We start from the raw sequence: 20,091 nt of genomic DNA on the forward strand, positions 1-20,091 counted from the left end.
GGGCACAGCCACTCACATTAGGAACATATTGGAATAATTAATTCATTTAAGTAAATGTGTGTTTTGGATCACATCTTTGGTCCCAGAGGAAAAACAGAAAATAAAAAAAGGGTATCATCATTTGCTATTTTCGGTAGTTTGTATACGCTTTTGGGCAATCACTTTCCTCATATGTTTGATTTTCTAAATTATATATATTTTTTGATATATGGAGGTATATGGTTTGATGGAATGAGATATTTCATTTTCAAATGTTTGTTTTTTAAACTTTTCATTTTCAACACAACAGGACAGTCCCTGATATTTTAAATAAAGATAATAAAATAAAATAAACAGTACATTTTCATTTTCTTGATTTAAAACAGATACATATTCTTATTACTGGTTTTATTCTTTATAGCATATACTGATTAGATATCGCACATTTAGCAAATTTTAAGTGTAACCTTCAAAAGACTTCGACCATTTTGGTGCACGTGTGGATTCAAGCACATGGATCGGGTTTGACCGATTTTTACATCCTGTGGTTTGGCAGATACTACCTTGCAGCATCCTCATCCTCAACCAGGAATATTGAGTTACACCCCCACCCCACCTCATCTGCATGCCAGAAGGTGGATCACATATTCTTCAATGTGACCTGTGAGAAAATGAACATCGCCCATTCATGCACACACGCACGCACGCATGCACGCACACACATCATTTACCAGTGTGTTTTGACCTCTAATCATTGTAGCAGCCATGTGATTTCTGGAATGGTGTTTGAAGTCTACTGGGGCCGGCGGGGTGGATAAAAGAGGATGGACTCCCTTGATCTGTCCATACATTCACAAAGCCGAGGAACAGGGAACAGAGTTGGGCATCTGTGTGGACACAACGAGAGGAAGAATCCAGACGGAAAGATAGTCTCATTGAAAAAAAAGGGGATAAAGATTTGTGGATTTCTTAATAATAATTTCCTTCACACTTACTGTTGTCCTCGGATATCTCTGCAATTTCCTGAACAACAGGGGTCAAATGTGAAGGTGTGTTTTTTCTCCTCAATTTAGGTTTTCACGCTATAACAAATCAAATGTTTGAGGAGCTATTCCCCTGAGTGAACCATTTGTGTCTCTTTTTAATCATTTTCCTTTCAGGGTGTCCATCTCACTGTCCGCACTACCAGTATGCCTCTGCTAGTGTTGAAGTGCATGCTGCTGTGTGCTCTGATGCACAGAGCGGTGTGTCTCTGTATACTGAACAATCACACCTTATGGATTGAGAGTCGCGACTGTGCCCAGTGTGTGGCCATCAACACCACCATCTGCAACGGCTACTGTTACACAAAGGTGACTACACACTCTCACGCTGATCATGGAAACTCCATATAGCAACATTTTGCCAATATTTCAACAAAATGTAGATGCGATGGGTGATGCTTAAGATAAGAATACTTATTATAACATACTACAGAATGTGATTCAGCATCCTATATTTTTACTCAAGGAAACTTTTACTTCAATTGAAATAGTAATGTTTAGAAATACTCAGTTAAACTATTATGTTATAGACAGAAAATTTAGTTAAATTGACTGTGTGAGATTCAATTTGAACTCTAAGCTGGTGTTTATATCGTCCCAATCTTGTCAGTGTTAAATCAACACTCAACGAAGTGTTACCAACTCGGAATGAGTGTCAAAATAAATCTGCTCAGTGTTAAATACAACATCATTTAGCTGACGCTTTTATCAAAAGCAACTTATGTTGCATTTTTTACACATGGAGTTTACATTTTAGCCCAGGGCACAAGTCATGGTTGTGTATCGGTCAGGGACACTTTGCATTGGAACATGGGTAAGGCAGGGATCAAACCAACAACCTTGTGGTTCCTGGCACGCACCTCACCAATCCTTGCACCATGTTACATGGAGTTAAGCTTGATACCAAGAAGTGTGACACTGTACAGTTACATTTCAGTCCTATCAATGAGTTCATTTAACTCTACTAAGTGTTGCAAATGAATCTGATCTTGACACTGGATAATGACTCCAGCTCTTTCGTACAATTCACTCTGTAAAAGTTGGATCTTTTTTCAAGTGTGATTTCAACTCTGCACTTCAACACTTTTGCCCAACACTGGAAAATTCCAAATCTAAGCATTTTACTGTGTAGTATGCATTCACAATATTACTCAAGGGAAATTAGCAATAAAGGGAAAGTAGCTTAAGTACAAGTATGGAAAATTGCCCATTTAAGAATAATATAAATTATATCACTGTATTGCAATATGTGTGTATGATGTCACAGCGTGTGGACTCAATCTATTAGAATATATTAGTTGAGGTTTTATTTAGTCATTTAAACCTGCAAAACAATTTTGGTAAAGTACAACTAGGCCAGCCTTTAGTTTCCTAGGGTCTATTCCTTCGAAAAGTATTTCCGGTGTGTGGCCAAATCCAACTCTCTGCTTTCAGGACACTAATTTGAAGGGACGTTTCGGGAGGAAGTTCATGATCCAGCGCAGCTGTGTGCCTCTCTCCCTGGTGTACCGGGCCGTCCGTGTGCCGGGCTGCCCCCCGGGTGTCAACCCGCAGGTGTATTATCCTGCTGCCCGCCGCTGCAGCTGCAGGCGCTGCGACACGCGCACGCACCACTGCGTGCGCACCAGCCGCGTCCCCACCGACCGGTGCTCCGTGACCCTCGACGTGGTGAAGAACCAGACGGAGCCCTCCGTGGGAACCCGACAAAATGTTAACACGAGCAATGCACATGCTTGACAAATGCCATGGACCAGAAGGGCTTGTTGTCGTTATTGTTGTGCATTTCTTTTTCTTTTCTTTTCTTTCTAGTTAAGGAATGTCACGGCTCAATAAAGCCCCATGTTGAACATGCATCGTAACTTCACTGTGAAAATTGTATACATTAAAGAAACTAAATAATTGTAGGCTGTGGAAATAAATAATACCTGATCTGATTGGCCTATGTTTTTCATTTGAATGTGTGTCCTATTAGGTTTTTACTAAACGGGCAAACTATATACTTGTTTTACACAAAGTAGGCCTATATGCAAATACAAGTGAATGCTTTTTTAAGGGCTGCTACATTTTAATTGCATTCAAACCTGAGTAGAATAGTTTCACAAGGCTTTGGAGAGAAGAGTTGTTGGCAACTTCCCTGCCAAGGACCGGGAGATGTATCCCTCAAAGCTAGTTGGCTCGGGGCTTGATTTCAGTTGAGTGATGACGACCCTGGCTCCAGTTCTTGGCTGGCCGTCCAGTGGGTGGAGCGTATATAGTCAAATCTATCCCTGGATCTCCGGGGCTGGACTTGCCTCTGTCTATAAAAGACTGACTTTCTTCTTTATTTCTGCCTTGCTTGGTGTCTCTCAGGGATACTCAGCCTGCTTTCCCTCTGCTGCCTCCATTTGTGCGAAACATCTTGTGCACAAACCAAAACAACAAGAACCATGGCCCACCAGCAGCAGATTAGGTATGAACCTGCACTAATTATCAGCACAACACACCAAACCCTGCAGCATGACACAGTATGTAGGCCGCTCAAAGTGCAAAATAGGAATAAAGCATGCCTTGATTATTTATCTTTAATGTTGTTGGTTTCTCTAGCGATAATTTGGCGAAGATATTAGAAGCCTTAGTAGGTGTAATGACATGTTCTGTAATTCACTCTGTTGAAACCTATTCTCGGATGAGGTGATTCCCAGAAGTAGTCCCTCTGTTCCAAGTTTTGTTGCAACACTATTTACTCACAACTAGAATATACACACGGTTAAAAAGCTTAATCGATTACTTTCCTGTTGAGATGTTTCCTTAATTCTTTGCTATTGGCGACCAAATCCTTGACGCGCATAATAGAATAGAAATGTTGCGAGAACGAGAATGATTGTTATGCACATATCTGTTCCAACTTGTTGTTAAACAGCCTCCCAGCCAAACTGGTTAATGGAGGGATCGCAGGCATGGTAGGAGTGACCTGTGTGTTTCCAATTGACCTGGCCAAGACTCGTCTGCAGAATCAGCGCAGCGGGCAGCAACTCTACAAGAACATGTAAGAGCTAAAAAACGGTCCTCTTTCCCAGTATTTAGTATTTACCTTTTAACAATGAACGACCACACTCGATTTGACAACTTTCTCCTTGCATGACGACTCAAATTTTTAGAGCCTGGATTATATTTTATTAATGCTCACTAAAGCTATACATGAACACAATATTATCTTTGAAATCCCTTGCACAACTATCAATGTCTGTGTTATTTCTGCATCAGGATGGATTGCCTAATAAAGACCGTTAAATCGGAAGGCTACTTTGGGATGTACAGAGGTAAGACACTGACGTTTTTAAGATGTGCCTTGAAATAGTATATCAAAGGTACCACATTTGTTTTTTTAGACACTTTGAATGGCCTGAACCAAACCTTTGAATTTCATCTCTCCCAATGAAGGGTGCTTGTTCTTATGCCTCAAGTGTCTTTCTTTAGTATTGACTAATGGACGTGCTAAACCCCACATAAGTCATTGTTGCTTTATCTGATTGACAGCCCCTCTCTATTACAGACATCTTGCCGCATCAACAAGTCATTAGGTTTAAGTTGGTCAATGCCTGTTATTGCAGGTGCAGCAGTGAATCTAACCCTGGTGACCCCCGAGAAAGCCATCAAACTGGCCGCTAATGACTTCTTTCGCCACCAGTTGAGCAAAGACGGGTGAGTATTACCTCGGAGGAATTGACGTGTCATTCCCTTTTCTTTTTCTTTTTTAACCCCCTCCACGTGTCTTCAGCAGCAGGTTGACGGTGTTCAAGGAGATGTTGGCTGGATGCTGTGCAGGAATGTGCCAGGTTATTATCACCACGCCCATGGAGATGCTCAAGATCCAGTTGCAGGACGCTGGCAGGCTGGGTAATTTCAAGGAAATCATCAGCATCAAACAATCCTTCCCTGCCCCTTTTTACGTCCGGGTGAAACATTTTGCAATGTGTTTCCTCTACCTGCCAGCGGCCCAGCTGAGGGTGGTGCCTAGTGTAGCAACAACCCTGAAGATGGGGGGGACCAGCGCCGTTCTCAGCCGCTCCTACAACACCACTCCTGCGCCTAAAGTCATGCGGGTGTCGGCCACACAGATCACCAGAGAGCTGCTGAGGACCACAGGAGTGACGGGGCTTTACAGGGGACTCGGAGCCACATTGATGAGGTGCGATGGGATTTTAATGCTCGCCTCCAGTGTTTTCAGGAACCCGTTAACATGCAGAGCCGTAAAATGAGTTTGAGACCCGGGCCCCCGTTATGAAAAAAAATCAAGCGTCAAGGTCAAGTACGCCCACAGAGCGCTTCCGATTTTGCTCAAAACATTTAGGAAGAGAAATAGACATTAAGCTTAATTCCTCTGTTTGAGCACTGGAAGGTTAGATAGTTTGATTAGTTCATGAGGAGCGATCGACCGTTGCGTCAAAGGCCCCTTGGTTGTTGTTCTCTGGTCACTTGATTCTTGCAAATGCCATTAGAAGCAGTAAATAAGCCTAAATATGCCTATTACATACTTGTGTAATACTATAAGGATACAGGGACAGAAAATGTGATACATTTGGATTTGGATCTTAATGTGGCTAACATGTTTTCTTTGTTTCTTTGTTTTTGTTGTGCCTTTTTAGAGACATCCCGTTCTCCGTTGTGTACTTCCCTCTTTTTGCACATCTGCACCAGCTCGGCAAACGTTCACCTGAAGACCCGTCTGTGCCCTTTTATTGGTCCTTCACGTCTGGCTGCCTGGCCGGATCCATTGCTGCTGTAGCTGTCAGCCCTTGTGACGGTCAGTGGCTCAATCGATGCCTGACGACTGGTCACCGAACAAGAGCACTGCTAACTGTAGTTGTAATGTTCTTTCACCGATGTTTTTAAGTTCTACAAGAATGTGCTTTGTACGTCTTCTGCAGTGGTCAAGACGAGGCTACAATCACTCAGAAAAGGAGCCGACGAGGAAACCTACAACGGAGTGGTGGACTGCGTCAGGTAGATAAGTCTTACGGTCATGAAAAAGAATTCCCTTCCTTTCACAGGTTTTCTGCACGCAGGGAACAGGTTACAGGTTACAGCTAACGTTTTGTATGTGTTACATTTCGTCCTTTCCCAGGAGTATTAGCGGCCTCACAGGCGTCAGCTAATTCATCGGATAAACTAAACTAACCGTGCACACTCTTCTCAATTGCAGAAAGATCCTGAGAAAAGAGGGTCCTGGAGCGTTCCTCAAGGGGGCCAGTTGCCGGGCCCTAGTTATCGCTCCGCTCTTTGGCATCGCACAGGTTGTGTACTCTGTCGGAGTGGGAGAGTTCCTACTTGGGTACACACCCAACAACATCTACTCTTTGTAAAAAATCAGTTTGCTCTGTCCGCTGCCTGATTAAATTACAGGAAGCCGTGCACTAGGCCGAGCGGTGGGCCTAGTTCTCTACTACTGTGAACCGTGTTGTTGGAGGCTTTCAGATAAAAATGCTAAAGGGACCAGAGAAATGACATTCGTTTTTTTTTTTAAGTTTTAAAAAGTTTTAAATATGCCTTTAGCATGACTTGATCTAATTTAAGAGTTTTAAACCTCAATGATCTTTCTGGTCCTTGGTGGAGCCTATTGTCGGTACTCTCCTCCCTCAGGGGCTGGATAGATCATTGACCACATTGATCATGACTGCCCCAAGATCACGGCCCACAGATGTTGATCCTTTTCATTGTATATAGTGTAAAGCGGATTTTATTAGATAAACAACTTCATAACTAAATAAATTAAATTAATTGTCAGGTGTTTTCATCAGAGCAACCTGGTTTAGTTCCTTTTTCTGGTCAGGTTTACTTGTCTGTAAGAGATACAGACGCTCACCCAAGTGTATTAAGAAGCAGAACAGACTGCAATTCTGGGCTGTACTCACCCTACCATCCAAAAATCAAACATTTCAAACAACAGTCAAACATTTCAATGTAAATATGTATCCTTTATCTTTCATTTGTCTTTTTCAAGTTCTAACTGACTCAAACTGAAAGCAATATTTAACATTTCAACATTTAAAGGATCCTGATTTAATTAGTTCATTCTAATGAATAAGGCATGTAAATACGTTTCTAAATCCTAAATAAATATTTATGAATGCATTGTTTTCCTGTGTTGTTTGAGGAGTGCGTGCAGCCTGAAGAATTGCATATTCCAAGTAGGAAATAGTGGGCCGTAGACAGCCAACCCTTTTTCTGATGCAATCCTAAGGGGCGTTACCCCTCTTCTCTACACATGCATCACTGGCATGGATACATTTCAGACCGTAAAAATGCTCATGCTGCAGCATTGGGGTAACTTTACCCCTCGGGAGTCCTGGAGCCTCTGCCACATCACAGGCATAACTAAATATTCAGCTGTCGTTTCAGCTCGAGTGCAGAAAGGGGAAACTCTGACATGAAACCCAAGCAACCAGACCTGGACATCTATTTAATAAGTGGATTATAAAAGAATAACAAATGACACCGTGATGGAATAAGTTCATTAGTTTGAATGTGTTTCTTTGACAAAATGTGGGTCGCTTTGAGAACAAGATGCCTAAATAGAACTAATTTCGGATCTCTAGCACACCATTCCTTGCATTGTATGTGTTTGTTCTTCAATGAATTAGCCTGTATCAATGACATTTGCTATGGTGTGGAGGTCTTATATCAATATTGGGAAAGAGTGTGAATCCAACCAGAGGACTATGGGACTACTTGATATCACAACTTAAAGATGTTTTGTGACCAGAACAAACATGTTGTTTATCTTGTTAAAACCAGTTGTGATTCTTTTGCCAAGCTTCTAACCAAAAAGCAGATTCTAGGAGTTATCTACATAGTTTTGTTTCAATCTGGAACAACTGTTGCAGGTAACTTTTTATTATTATACAAACAGCTGCATTCCAAGTTGTATTACTAATAAGAAGAAAATCAAACATTTAAAACTCTGAGAGAATAAGACAAGGGAAACAATTTGAACGTTAAAAGCTTTATTCATCTTCAGACAGCTATCTTCCTGAGAAGCCTGGAATTTTATCAAAATAAGTTAACACACAATTAACTTTGAAAGGCTTTTCTGTGCACAAGGTGTCTTTGTACGTGCACAGTACATCATCACTCCGGATTTACAAACAAATACAACTGAGAAGCACAGCGACCGCTTTGTGGATTGAGTCGCGCTGAGCTGTTCCTGGTTCATTGCGTTGTTACTCCGCAGTAACACTACGGTGACTCTGTTGTGTTACTCCTCAGAGCAAATGTCGCCTGCTGGAGTGAGGGGGAAAAAAAAGCCTTTTTTTGAAATTGCTTTCAAAATAGTTGGCCAAGATGTTGCTGCTTTTACCACTTCAGCTTTCTTGGCAGGAAAAGAAGTGTGGGACACCACAACAATGGCCGGTCCAATGTGTGTTACAATCACTCCAAGCAGTCCAACTAAACAAACATATGTACACTCTACACACGCTACAATCTTTTGCTACGTTCTGACAGCCGGTTTTTCAAAGAGCTCGTTATCAAAAAAAAAAGGCACGTTAAGTTAGTGAGCTGTGTGGATTTGTTTGACTATTGCAAACACCGTCATGACTACAACATTATACAAGAATCTATCTACACACAGCTTGTTAAATAGGGACTGTCGCATCATCCACAAATAATGTGCAACTACAAGAGAAGTCACATATATTTACATCCCAGAGTCCTGTAGAAATCAGAGATGAGAGGAATGAAATGGGTTATTTCCCAGTTTTTGTGTTGTTGTCGGTGGAGTACTTTAAAGAGGCACAGAGGGGAAGGAAGGTGAAGGTGGGGAGATTCCTACTGGTTTGAATAATCCAATTCCACAGCCCCACTCCCTCTTCACTGGCTGGCATATATTTAGCCATTGAACATCCACACACGCCAACGTGTTCTTGAAATACAGTCCACCGAGAGTCAGGAATATAAATATTTGATGTGAGAGAGCGTACATATAAAAGGAGCCCTTCCTTTGGGACGAAATTGAGTATTTGTTCAGGATTACATAGGAGATTCGGGCCAACCTCTTTCTTTCAGGATCTCATGTAACACAACATAGCGTTGGCCACTGGGGTTTGCTCTCTCGGGGCTTGAGTTTCCCACAGTTGAGGGGTCAGTGTCAAGGCTGTGTGAAAAAGAATTGACACCACAGCGACAGTATGCGGGTTAACATTCATAATGTTGACCAAATGGCCGCGAGGAGGAAAACAATTTGACGGATTGTCATGGCAACATCAGAAATCACATCGATCCAGCCGTCTTAGTCCCATCAGAATGCTGTGGAAGGTAGAGGGTGCTACTTTGCTCGTGAGTGCAAATAATAGTGAAAGAGAACATAGTACAAAAGAATGGGCCAGGAGAGCTGGTTTGAGCACCATGGTGGATATTTTTGATCACAATCTTATCTCCTGGGTCCCTGGATGGATGACGAGCTACGGTTGACATTTAAACTGAAGGCTGTACAGTCTCTTATGGCTGGGAAGAGGTAATGGTCAGCGGCTCCGCTTAGATGACCTCCCTGCTGTTGCGAATGGCGCAGCAGAGCACCATACTGAAGATCATCCCAATGATCTGTTGAGAGGAAAACAACAAAAACATTCACGCTCACTATAATACGTGTGCGTATTTGCGTGCCGACTCACCATGACTCCCGCGATGCCGATGCCCACGTATCCAATGATGTAGAGTTTACTGTTGAAGAACTCCTTGATGCCGGTCTCACAGTCCTGCAGAACCAACATAAGAGGAATCAAGCAGTTTTTGAGTTGTCGTGAACCACGATGCCCTGATTCATTCATTGGAGGGGCAGAACTCGATTTCTTCCCTGAGGGTGGAGCTGGTGTCTTACCTTTTGATTTGTTGCAGGGTCAGGGCAGAGGCTGTCTATGGTCCCACAACAGTTCAGCTGAAAGTGGGAATAAAAACATAATACGTTTTTATAATGCATTTTTTTCTGCTTTAAAAATCACGTTTCACTCATGCTGAAATATATGAATTATACTTACTACTCTCTGGTATGACAGGATCATGGTGCTGTTATTGTTTTCATTGTAGGTTGTGGCGTAGAAGGTCTGAACGTCTTTGATAATCTGTGTGATAGTGGACAGTATATTATGTGGTGCCATCAGGATTCATCAAACTGAATTCACTACTGAAGCTATCAAATATGAAATGTACCTTGTCCTTGTTTAAGAATCCAAACACCCCAGCTGCCACCTCTGCACCAAAGATGATCAACAGACAGGCAAAGAACTAAAGAAGTTCACAGAAACAAGAAAGTGAGACAAGAAATAGAAAAGTAAAGAATATATTTCTTCTTAAAGATAATTCAAGGTATCCAACTGAGATAAAAAAAAGCATTTCTGTTCAGATTCTGCTCTTGAGGTAAGTATCACTTTCCTACTCACAGAACCCAGCAGGCACTGAGATTCCCGAACAGCTCCACAACAGCCGAAGAAACCAACCAACATTACCATACTGCCAGCACCTATCAGGATGTAGACACCTGGAGGAACAGGCAAAAATACACTATTGTAATGACGACGTTGTGAGATAAACAACCGTCAGAATACCTTTTTATTTCATACACTCTATTCATCAACATTATTGATTAATATCATCAAGAAATTCCAGTTTTAACAAGGCGGGTAAAAAAAAAAGGTTTTATATACCCCCAAAAATCTCTAACATGATCAGCTTTCCCCTTTTAGTTCAACGGGCAATTCTAGTCTACAGAAACCAGCAGGGGGCGGCGTAGAGCTAGAGAACTAAATTGAAACGTTGTCTCGATGGGTACAATGGTGTTCTTTTTGGACTATTACATTTGTGAGGTTAGTAATTGGATCCTTTTTGTTAGGAGTGGACCCACGTATTGTGCGTTTTAATTGGGTCTTCATTTAGGATGCCTTGTAAATACCCTTGTTGCCAACAGCTTTATTAAAGATGAGCTCAAAGTGGGACCTCCTGAGATACCCAGATCTCCCCTTAACCCACTCATCAGGAAAGAGATTTCGCACTGGTACAGGTGAGGTATGTTGCCCGGCAACAGCTCTACAGAGGATGCAGTGAGAAAGGGCCGTCAGCCTCTAGGTGGCACACAATGAGGTGTGTACCGGAGAGGAAGTTTGGATCCTGATGTGTCAACAGAAAGACTTGATGGGACACAATCATTTCATTTAGCACTTAATTTCTTTTGTTTGTTAGTAGGGAGAATTTTGTGTTCAAAGTGTTCAAGCTGCCTGTTCTGTTAACTAAATCTGGTGTTCACCATGTCCTGTGTAAACCTGAAATGGTAATGTTCCATGAGGTATAAAGAGCATGAGGAAATATGGTTTGAAGACTTGAATCGCTCCATCTTTACACAACCCTGAAAGAGACACTGTTTCCCCTCTTGGTGGGGACTCAGAAGCTGTTTGTTGTGTTCTTATAGCAACTGTTGAGCGCTCTCAGCTGTGTCTGTGGGGACAGCGCACTCAATGTCAAAGCCATGTGCAGCACTCTACTCTGAGAGGACCTGACTTCAGGAGGAAACCTACCCTCAGTCCAACCACATGGACACCTGAGCCCCAAAGAAAGGTAGTCCTACTCAAGGTAGAAAATCACATTTAATTTAGTACCATCATGTTTTTCCTTTATAACCGTTATTATGGTTCCCCATCTGTTTTGATGATTGACCTCTTCCAAAGTGTACCAATACTAAGTGTCTCCTCCTCCTCCTCCTCCTCCTCAGTCTCTTTCCATCTGGGTATGGTGTCTAATTGAACAGTGGTTACCAGCCCTTTCGTTTCTGTCATGTGTTAACAGCAGTCATTTCCTGTTTTTCACACTCATCTCCTTTCCGTGACCCATTTAGAGTGGTTTCTGAGCAACATAAAAAACACAAACTCTTATTATAGTGTCTGTATAAATTATATATATATATAGATATATATACACACACAGTATATAATTACGGACATACTTCCAGCATGTTTCTACCCTGTGTGTACATTCACTGTGGAGTGTGTTAAGGTACTCACCAATGAAGAAAGTGTCTGGAGCCTTGTCAACATTGAGAAGAGACACGGTTTCTGGATCGAAGCGCAGCCACAGTCCCACCGCCAGAACAAAGGATCCCATCAACTGCAAAGGCAGGAGAGAATGATCATAAGAACAACAAATAACCATTGACCTCTGCAGACGGTCATCATTACAGTCGGTAAAGTTAGTATTTTCTTGGTTTCAGCCATCACCAGAAAGTGCAACACTCTTTTCTAATGTTCATGCCTTCAGAGGACTGGTTCGTTTCTGATTTTCCACATAAAGCAAATAGTGCTGTGGAGTTTTCCGCCCCGACTACCCCCCCCCCCCCTTTTTTTTACACTTTGGCAACGGGAGAATACGCTCTGTAAAAGTTGTCAGGCTAAAACTGCATGTTGTGTGTCAAGCTGATGAGTATGGATATTTGTCAATACCATAGGTGGATCATCGATGTGTTTTAGATCCAAAACGTAACTTGTGTAACTTGGCGCTCCAGTAGGGAGAAATGACTCGCTGGGCTTCGGGCATGTTGAGTTTAAACAGGCTCTCCTCTTTGTTCGGAAGTGCGGCTACATGTTACTCATAGTTTCCTTCATCTAAACCACCATCGGCATACAATGAACCAAGTCCTACCCTCAGCAATGCTCTTGCAAACTAACTGCAACAACAAAACTTTTACTCCCCAAGTGCTCAGGAGACCTTGAGGTGGGCGTTTTTCGTGAGATCTGAGAAGCTCTCAAGGGCAGACGCGGGGTGGGCGCGACACCGACGGATCGATTACGAGAGGTTTTGCTGTTCACTGATCCGATGACCCCTGAGGATTATTGAGTCTGAAAACCTTCCGAGCTGAGCTTCATAGCAACACAATGTGCATGTGTGAGTGTGTGCGCTGATGAATGAAATGATTTGTCTAAATGGAGAGTGCTGAGGAGTGCTTGTCACACGGTCTCCATTTGCTAGATATTTTAATTTATGTAGTAAAACCATTTCTGTGTCCTCTGGCTTGGTTAAGAAAAACAAACCACATTTCCAAATTGAGGGAAGAAAATAAACTACTCCATCTCCGTCCTCAAATCCACTTAAATCATCTGCACATTACACAACATATATAATATATTGTACAGTCCACACTTTCTACACTCTTCTCCAACCAGGTCCACAAGTTGTATCTTAAGATGGTCTGAAGTAAGGCCAGTAGCTCAGTTGTTAAGCGTCGGAATAAGACAGGTGCAGAGAAGCAGCCATCGTCCCAGACGTAGGGTTTTAGTGTCATGCCTGGTGATGCATGGCACAGCTTAGCTCTCGGGGTTTCAGTCTTAAAAAGTCCAAAGTGATAAGGCACATTAAAGTGAAGGCTACTGAACGAGGCCGGATTAGAATGCAGAGGGGCTCTGGGTCTATTTAACCCTGGTATTTGTCGGAGCACCTGATGGCGTGGTTGAAGGTGTGAGGTGGACACGCGGCGCTGTGCATTGGTGCCAAGCTATAGCTCGCGGTAGCATTGTAGGAGGAGCAGATGGTTGTTTCAAGAGCTCAGAGCTCAGCTGGACCGCATTACTATTAAGGCCCCATTTAAAATGCTTTAAAAAAAACAGATGCATTGAATGGCTACCGCACTGAAAGGTCTCAGTTTAAAAATAAGGCATCCAACAGTGCAGGCAGTAGCTGACATATTTAGCACGTTCTCAACTCTGGCACTCAAGTTATCCCAAAGGTCCCATTGACCCCTTCACTGCTTACACACCCCCTCCTTTTTTACCCTCCCACCACTTTGTCTGCCTTCATTACCCCCGTCCGACACTAGACACGCCCCTCCCCTCCCTTCTCTCGGCCCCTCTGCCTCTCAAATCTATCACCCAACCACCCCCCCACCACTGACTTATCTCCGTGTATCCCCCTCCTCTACCCCACCTAATCCCACCGCCCTCCCTCCAAATCGCACCAAAAGGACAAAGAGCCACTGTCTCCCTGTGAATATACGTTTTGGCGCACAATCGGAGGGAATCTGACAGACACAATGAAAGAGAGGGAAGGAGAAGGGAGTGTAAGTGGTTGGACAATCCATCTTTTTTCCCCCTTGCCTGCGGAGACAGAAGCATCTTATTCAGAGATGAACTCCAACCTGTGGCTTAAGAGGGGTTTTTAAAATGCAGATATGAGAATTACAGGCCGACTCTTGGTCCTCTCACTATCCTATGACACCTTTGAAGATAGTTTGTGGGGCTGGATATTTCCAGACAGGTATAAAAAAAATCTCCCTCCGAGCTTTATTGAGGTTCTTTTACAGTTACACTGCCTACTTTTTACCAGGGCAGTTAAATGGTGTTTTTGCGAGGGGAATTTTCATGAAACAGGGGCTGAGCTCACACTGGACGGGGGTGTTGGTCAGAGGCGTTATCCACTTTCCTCATTTTCAAGAAAAGAATTGTAGCAAAAGCAGTGTACAAAAGAATCACATCTGTGGAATACTGATTTAAAACCGGCAGCAATTTGCGAGTGAACATTAAAAAGGATAGGCAGAGGGAAAGTGTAAACAGGGGGCTCACCATGGGTGGACTAAATCCTATTGAAACCTGTGACGGGGGCGTGTGTGTGGTGGCACACGTCAACCTTCACAACGTAGACTAGTGTGTTTGTGTGTCGGTCTTAGGGTTTTGGTTTCAGTCTGCCTCCTCCTTTACGAGTTTAACCCGTCTCCTTTCCTCTGTGCTCCCGGTCGCTCTGTTCGGATCATCTTTGTTGCATCATCGGGGCCTTGTGTTACCGGTTTTAGGTTTCGCCGAAATCATTTGCTTCTCTGCAAGTCTTTGCGGATGCATTTAGTTGAAAGAACACTGGGTTATTTGCCGCACATCACTAGTGCTTGCCTCGCACGGTTAACCCAGAGGCTTTTTTTGACTAAATGGGGCAGTCACTGAACTAGAGCACACAAACCCAGGCCAGACGGGCCAGCATGCTATTGATGTTCCATTGCAGGCTATTGCTTTGGGAGCTATCAGCGTAGCGTGTGGCCTGCAGTACATTGGGGTTTTAATATTGGAGCCCCGCAGGAGTTTCAATAAATCATGCTGTGACACAAAGTCAACAAGATTCCTAAACCCATTAGCCTCTTCATACATATTGAGTGATGAGCGTGTTTCGTGTGTATTAGGACGGGGATGGCCGTGCGATGCTCTTCATCATTTACATGAAAACAACTCAAATTGTCTCTCGCGGCACATCTCTCCACCGTAAGCGTTCAAGAGCCACCGGCTTGTCTCACGCTCTTCTGTCCTCTCATGGAGAGGGGAGGTGAGGGGGTGAGAAGGGAAAAACCCCATCTGCCCCTCCTCCACTCACACTCTTCTCATCATCACTCACTCCGCCATCAACAGGATGATGAAAGCAGAACCAAAATGTAGAGGAGCACCCGTGTTGGTGTTTCTTTAATCCCGTGGAAACACACACACACACACACACTCACACACAGCCCACATCCCACAGAATATCCCGCTATCATCTGATCCGACGCTCTATCTTTATCTGGGTCAGCGGTCCCTCTTTTGCCATGTGAGCGCGCGCACATTAATATCCCTCTCAATCTCCCCGTGACCCTTTTCTTTCCCATCACATTTGTCGTCTCCCTTTCTCCGTTTCATCGTGTCCGTCAATCAGTCACACGTCCTCCTGTATTTCTCCAAATGTCTGCATCCTCTCATGTTCACTTGTCTTTCTTCTGCATGTGCCACACATTCAGTCAGCTGCACTGAACAGGAGATCGCCGCAGCAACAACACCCATCCTGGATGTGGGGGTATTGGGGATAGTATAGAACTCACTGACCGGTGGGGTCAATGCATTAAAACCTCCAGCAGGCCTGATGCCTAGCCGGGCAGGAGCAGGGCACTGAAGTAATGCCATTGTCCCGCTGAGACAATGGATCCATTCACACTGCCCTCAAGTCTCTTTCTCTCTCTCACACATGCACACAAAGGAGCGTTCCCCCAGTGGAGTGAGGACAGGGGAGCAAAACATATCCCAAATTGCACTTTTACACACACACACTCTCTCTCTCCGATTCACACACAAGGTTATCCAGCAACTACTCGTAAATGAGTATCTTCATTTCTAACAGGTCCGTTCAGTGAATGGACATAACGAGGATGGAAGGGACGTGTTTAGAGCTCGTGTGCACACTGGCACCTTTCACATCCACCACAGTGGCCTTGAGTAAAGGGGGCTCTGCTGTGCTCCATGGTGGTTTGTAACTTCACTTGACCGAACCAGCATTGAAGCCCGGGTTCTTCACGAGGTGCAGGGAGCCAGCTGCCGGCTTGGTTTTTATGGCAGAGGACCATTGAAATCCCTCATGTCCACCAGTCTTAGCCCAGTTCTTCATTGACAATGGTTACTGTACTGTTTTTTTTTTGTCTAGCTAACAGAATATAATAGGATTTTAGGGTAAGATTAGCCTCCAAGGTTTGACATCACACATTGCACTCATACTACCGGAAATTGTAATTGCAATTATCATTCACAAACATAAAATAACTTCCATACATCAAAGTAAAAAGCAGCATAATATACTGTAAAATAAACACAGAAACAAAAACCAATGTAAATTATATGCATCCTACAGTGCTGTAAATAAAGCCGGTCAAAGAATAGATAAAATAAAGTTCTAGTTTCACCTGACTGTCAATTGTTGTAATATTGTGAATTTATCAAATGTTATTCATGGTATTATGTTCTTGAGTAATTTTGACAATTGAACAGACTATTGTGCATGTGATGACTTATACAATGAAAATACGCTGAGACATTTTGGAGCGAAAAACAATTAGACTGAGAATCAACAATCAGTTTAGATCAACAAGATCTATTCACTTGGAAATTGTGCTAAACGTAGGCTACATGTACTTAATCATTTGCAAAGATGTACTGAGACATTGAGACATGTACTTAGACATTTGCAATTTAACCAAATGAATGAGAAATTCAATTCTGTATTGAGAAATTGCTAAGTTGTTTGGAGGTTTGTCCATGTTGTTTTGAGAATGTCCTTTCTGTTTCAAAAAATGAGCCAAACCAATGGAGAAAAACTGTAACATTTAACAAAACATTTTGACCTGCAGTGTTTAAACAATGACAAAAGGACTTTTCATTTTGGGGGCACTGACTGTTTGTATGAGAAAAGGAATTCGTTGTGACTGATGAGTTGTCTGTTTTGGGAGAGATATGACCTTTTGCAGGTGTGCCATAGTGTTTTGCTAAACCATCTAGGTTATTTTGGCAAATGTATTTAAAGCTTTGAGACTGTCGTTTTTTCGAGAGATAGATGAGCCACAGCAATCGAGAAGGAAGTTTTCATTTTGGGGGCACTGACTATTTTTATGAGAAAATGATTTGGTTTTGAAGCTTGAGTTAACTGTTTTGGGTGAGATATGACCTTTTGAAGGTGATATATGTAGTTGTGCTGAACCATATAGGCTATTTTACCAAATGCATTAAGAGCTTTGAGAATGTAATTTCTGTTTCAAGAATTGAGCCAAACCAATGGAGAAAAACTGTAATCTCCCTCTCCATCCTCTCATCCAGTCTTCCTTTCAAAAACACTCTTTCCAGGAATTAAGGGCGGTTTTTTTCTCTCCCTATGTGGAAAGTCCGATTTGAACCCGGTGAGCTCAAACTGAAACGCGCCTGGCTGTCACCGTTTCCCGCAGCACGCGGGGCTAACCCACGCCGAGCGGACAATCCACTAAGTACAGCACACAATACGATGAAGGTGAGAACAATGAAAGGATCCGTGACTGGAATAACAACCGCGAAGGCGGCTGTGCAGAGGCAGGAGTCTGCTTTGCGTGCACTTGTTCCTTTACGCACGCCTCGCATCCCGTCGCCACACACACGCATACCCGCGTACCCAAAACGCACTTACCCAGAAGATAAAGTTGAACACGAACAAAAGGAATTTGACACATTTCATTCCTCCTTCCACCGTCGACATTTCGGCTGGGTTGTTCTTTGTCGCTTTTATCCCCGCAAAATGCTCCGACGATTGTGTCGGCTGTAACAAAAACGGTCACAACACTTGTGTACTGAGAAGCTCTCTCTCTCTCTCTCCCCCTCTTTCTCTCGCACATGCACGCGCGCGCGCAAACACACACACATACTCACACACACACACACACACACACACACACACACACACACACACACACACACACACACACACACACACACACACACACACACACACCGCAGACTCTTTCCAGACCGCCCCTTTGAACAATGCAGAGGGGGTCTGGAGGGCGCACAGGGAGTACAAGATGACGACTTGGACAAATGTTACAAAAGTTTGGCACAGCCACACAAACAAGTCACCGTTTACCTGTAAGCTGATCTTACATTGTTGGTTAATTATGCGGTCTTTGTATTTCAATTGTTTAAACGTGGTAAAATATTGTTAAAGGGTCACTGTGCCAGTTCCAAATGGAAGCCCTGTAATTCACATTGACCTATTATACATTGCACATTTAACTGCCAGAATTAATTTATGTTCAGCTATAGCATCTCTTCTACTGTTATGGGCTATTGTTCATGCATATCCGATTAAGACATATCAAAACATGTCACCCTGCACGTGTGTAGAATGAAAACCAGCCTATTTTATGACAGAATTACTGCAGTCTAACTGCACCAAGCAGATATCTATAGAGACAGCATGTAGGAAAATCCCAGCCTTGATTGATCTGTGATGTAATCCACATGGTAACTGGACTCACTCAACATCCTCTTACAAGATAAATCATGATGTTGGGGAATGTTAGAACTAAAACAGCACATAGACCTTGCCAAGACTCTCTTGTTCAGATGTCGATGTAGCATTAAAGCAATCTGCTTGATTATTGATGAATAAAATAGTAATTCTCAACGGATGCCTAATGTCAGCCAAATTTGAAGAGAAAGTTCCTTTGACTTTGACAAAAAGAGACATCCCACTAAAAATCACAATGCATGAGGCTTTGCCCAACATCAGTCAAATTTAAACGTACAATCCAAGTCTACTATAAGTTAAATGGAAAGAGTAACCCCTTGATGTCCTCCCCCAGTGTCGTCAGTGACTGGGAGCACGAAACCACGTTACAATATAAATATTTTCCCCACAACCATGGAGAACAGGGGGAGCGTCCAAAGAGTTGGTCATTTTATCAGCGGGTAAGTAGGCACCGGTTAGAGAATGCCCTTATAGGAACAAAACGATCTGCCAAGCTCGATGCCAGAGGGAAGAAAGAGTCGGACGGGAATGACACGACGGAGAGAAGTATAAATGTTTAGATGATGGATTTAATCATCAACGTGTGGCTCTTTTTGCACACATGAACTGAGCCGTCTGCCGTGACCCTCATTGAGGGAATCGTGCAGGACAGAGAGGAGCGCCTTAAAAGGAAAGTCAGATAAGACCGAGACAAGAGCACAGTGTCCCCGCTTGTTGGAGGTTGTTGTTGGCCGTTGGTAGCTCAGTTGCTATGTGCTTCCAAACACGTGAACAAGAAAAATGCGTGCAGGTCATAACCCTCGGGAAGAAACACAGCAAATGGCTGCCTAGATCGAGTAGCAGCTCAATGTGGTGCGTAAACAAGTCCTTCTTGGGTTCGGGCATGTTATTTTATTGTACATTGGACATTTTTCAACATACCTTTGACAAATGTACTACTGTAAAAATGTTAAGCATTTGAATACGGCCCTGGTTTTACTCCTCTGTTGAACGGGTGGCATTGGAAAAGAAGCTGTTGTCTGGGTAGAGGCTGTGTGATCTTTATTGATGACCGACTGTGACGTCTATTGGCTGTGAGGGTCTGCCATGGTCTCACTTTGGCAGGTTGGTGGATTTAGTTTATACATCAAGAAAGTGCCCAAGGAGCCTTCTGCAGCGGAAGAGATTTTCATCTGTAGCAGCATGGCGCCATCTACTGGTCACACTGCAAATACTGACTGCATGCCCCGCTTTTTACTTTCAATGAAAGGACAGTTGCTTAGGTGGCTTCCAATCGTTACCAATAAAG

The 20,091-nt window shown here is 43.2% G+C and overlaps 3 protein-coding genes across 4 annotated transcripts; 2 read left to right on the forward strand and 1 right to left on the reverse strand.

Annotated features, from left to right (window-relative positions):
• The first annotated feature begins 858 nt into the window (after window positions 1–858).
• On the forward strand, window positions 859–2,950 carry LOC119223164 (follitropin subunit beta-like). The gene is made up of 2 exons (XM_037480302.2): window positions 859–1,331; window positions 2,457–2,950. The coding sequence occupies exons 1-2, from the start codon at window positions 1,170–1,172 to the stop codon at window positions 2,757–2,759; spliced, it is 465 nt and encodes a 154-aa protein (XP_037336199.2). The 5' UTR covers window positions 859–1,169; the 3' UTR covers window positions 2,760–2,950.
• Window positions 2,951–3,339: 389 nt separating this feature from the next.
• On the forward strand, window positions 3,340–7,131 carry LOC119223151 (mitochondrial glutamate carrier 1-like). Of its 2 annotated transcripts, none has more exons than XM_062564775.1 (9): window positions 3,340–3,471; window positions 3,922–4,047; window positions 4,266–4,321; window positions 4,613–4,703; window positions 4,780–4,898; window positions 4,995–5,190; window positions 5,648–5,805; window positions 5,930–6,005; window positions 6,205–7,131. In XM_062564775.1, exons 1-9 carry the CDS (start codon window positions 3,449–3,451, stop codon window positions 6,362–6,364), a joined length of 1,005 nt encoding a protein of 334 aa, XP_062420759.1. In that variant the 5' UTR covers window positions 3,340–3,448; the 3' UTR covers window positions 6,365–7,131. The 2 variants fall into 2 exon arrangements, with proteins under 2 accessions (XP_062420759.1, XP_037336180.2); XM_037480283.2 differs by having other exon boundaries at window positions 4,783–4,898.
• A 1,210-nt stretch (window positions 7,132–8,341) lies between these two features.
• tspan2b (tetraspanin 2b) lies at window positions 8,342–18,158 on the reverse strand. The gene is made up of 8 exons (XM_037480291.2): window positions 17,964–18,158; window positions 12,047–12,149; window positions 10,436–10,533; window positions 10,206–10,280; window positions 10,034–10,117; window positions 9,877–9,933; window positions 9,671–9,754; window positions 8,342–9,599 (listed from the first exon to the last, which is right to left on the reverse strand). Exons 1-8 carry the CDS (start codon window positions 18,030–18,032, stop codon window positions 9,534–9,536), a joined length of 636 nt encoding a protein of 211 aa, XP_037336188.2. The 5' UTR covers window positions 18,033–18,158; the 3' UTR covers window positions 8,342–9,533.
• Between the last annotated feature and the right edge of the window lie 1,933 nt (window positions 18,159–20,091).

Source organism: Pungitius pungitius, chromosome 1 (genome assembly GCF_949316345.1).
Source record: "Pungitius pungitius chromosome 1, fPunPun2.1, whole genome shotgun sequence".
In the NCBI taxonomy this organism is placed as follows: Eukaryota; Metazoa; Chordata; class Actinopteri; order Perciformes; family Gasterosteidae; genus Pungitius; species Pungitius pungitius.

Coding starts and splice junctions, on each gene's coding strand:
- LOC119223151 (XM_062564775.1), top strand. CDS start 3,449: ATGGCCCACCAGCAGCAGATTAG. Junction 4,048..4,265: donor CAGCAACTCTACAAGAACAT/GTAAGAGCTAAA, acceptor TTTCTGCATCAG/GATGGATTGCCTAATAAAGA. Junction 4,899..4,994: donor GCAGGACGCTGGCAGGCTGG/GTAATTTCAAGG, acceptor TCTACCTGCCAG/CGGCCCAGCTGAGGGTGGTG.
- LOC119223164 (XM_037480302.2), top strand. CDS start 1,170: ATGCCTCTGCTAGTGTTGAAGTGCATGCTGCTGTGTGCTCTGATGCAC. Junction 1,332..2,456: donor ACGGCTACTGTTACACAAAG/GTGACTACACAC, acceptor CTCTGCTTTCAG/GACACTAATTTGAAGGGACG.
- tspan2b (XM_037480291.2), bottom strand. CDS start 18,032: ATGTCGACGGTGGAAGGAGGAATGAAATGTGTCAAATTCCTTTTGTTC. Junction 10,534..12,046: donor TCCAGACACTTTCTTCATTG/GTGAGTACCTTA, acceptor CTGTTCCTCCAG/GTGTCTACATCCTGATAGGT. Junction 10,118..10,205: donor GATTCTTAAACAAGGACAAG/GTACATTTCATA, acceptor ACTATCACACAG/ATTATCAAAGACGTTCAGAC.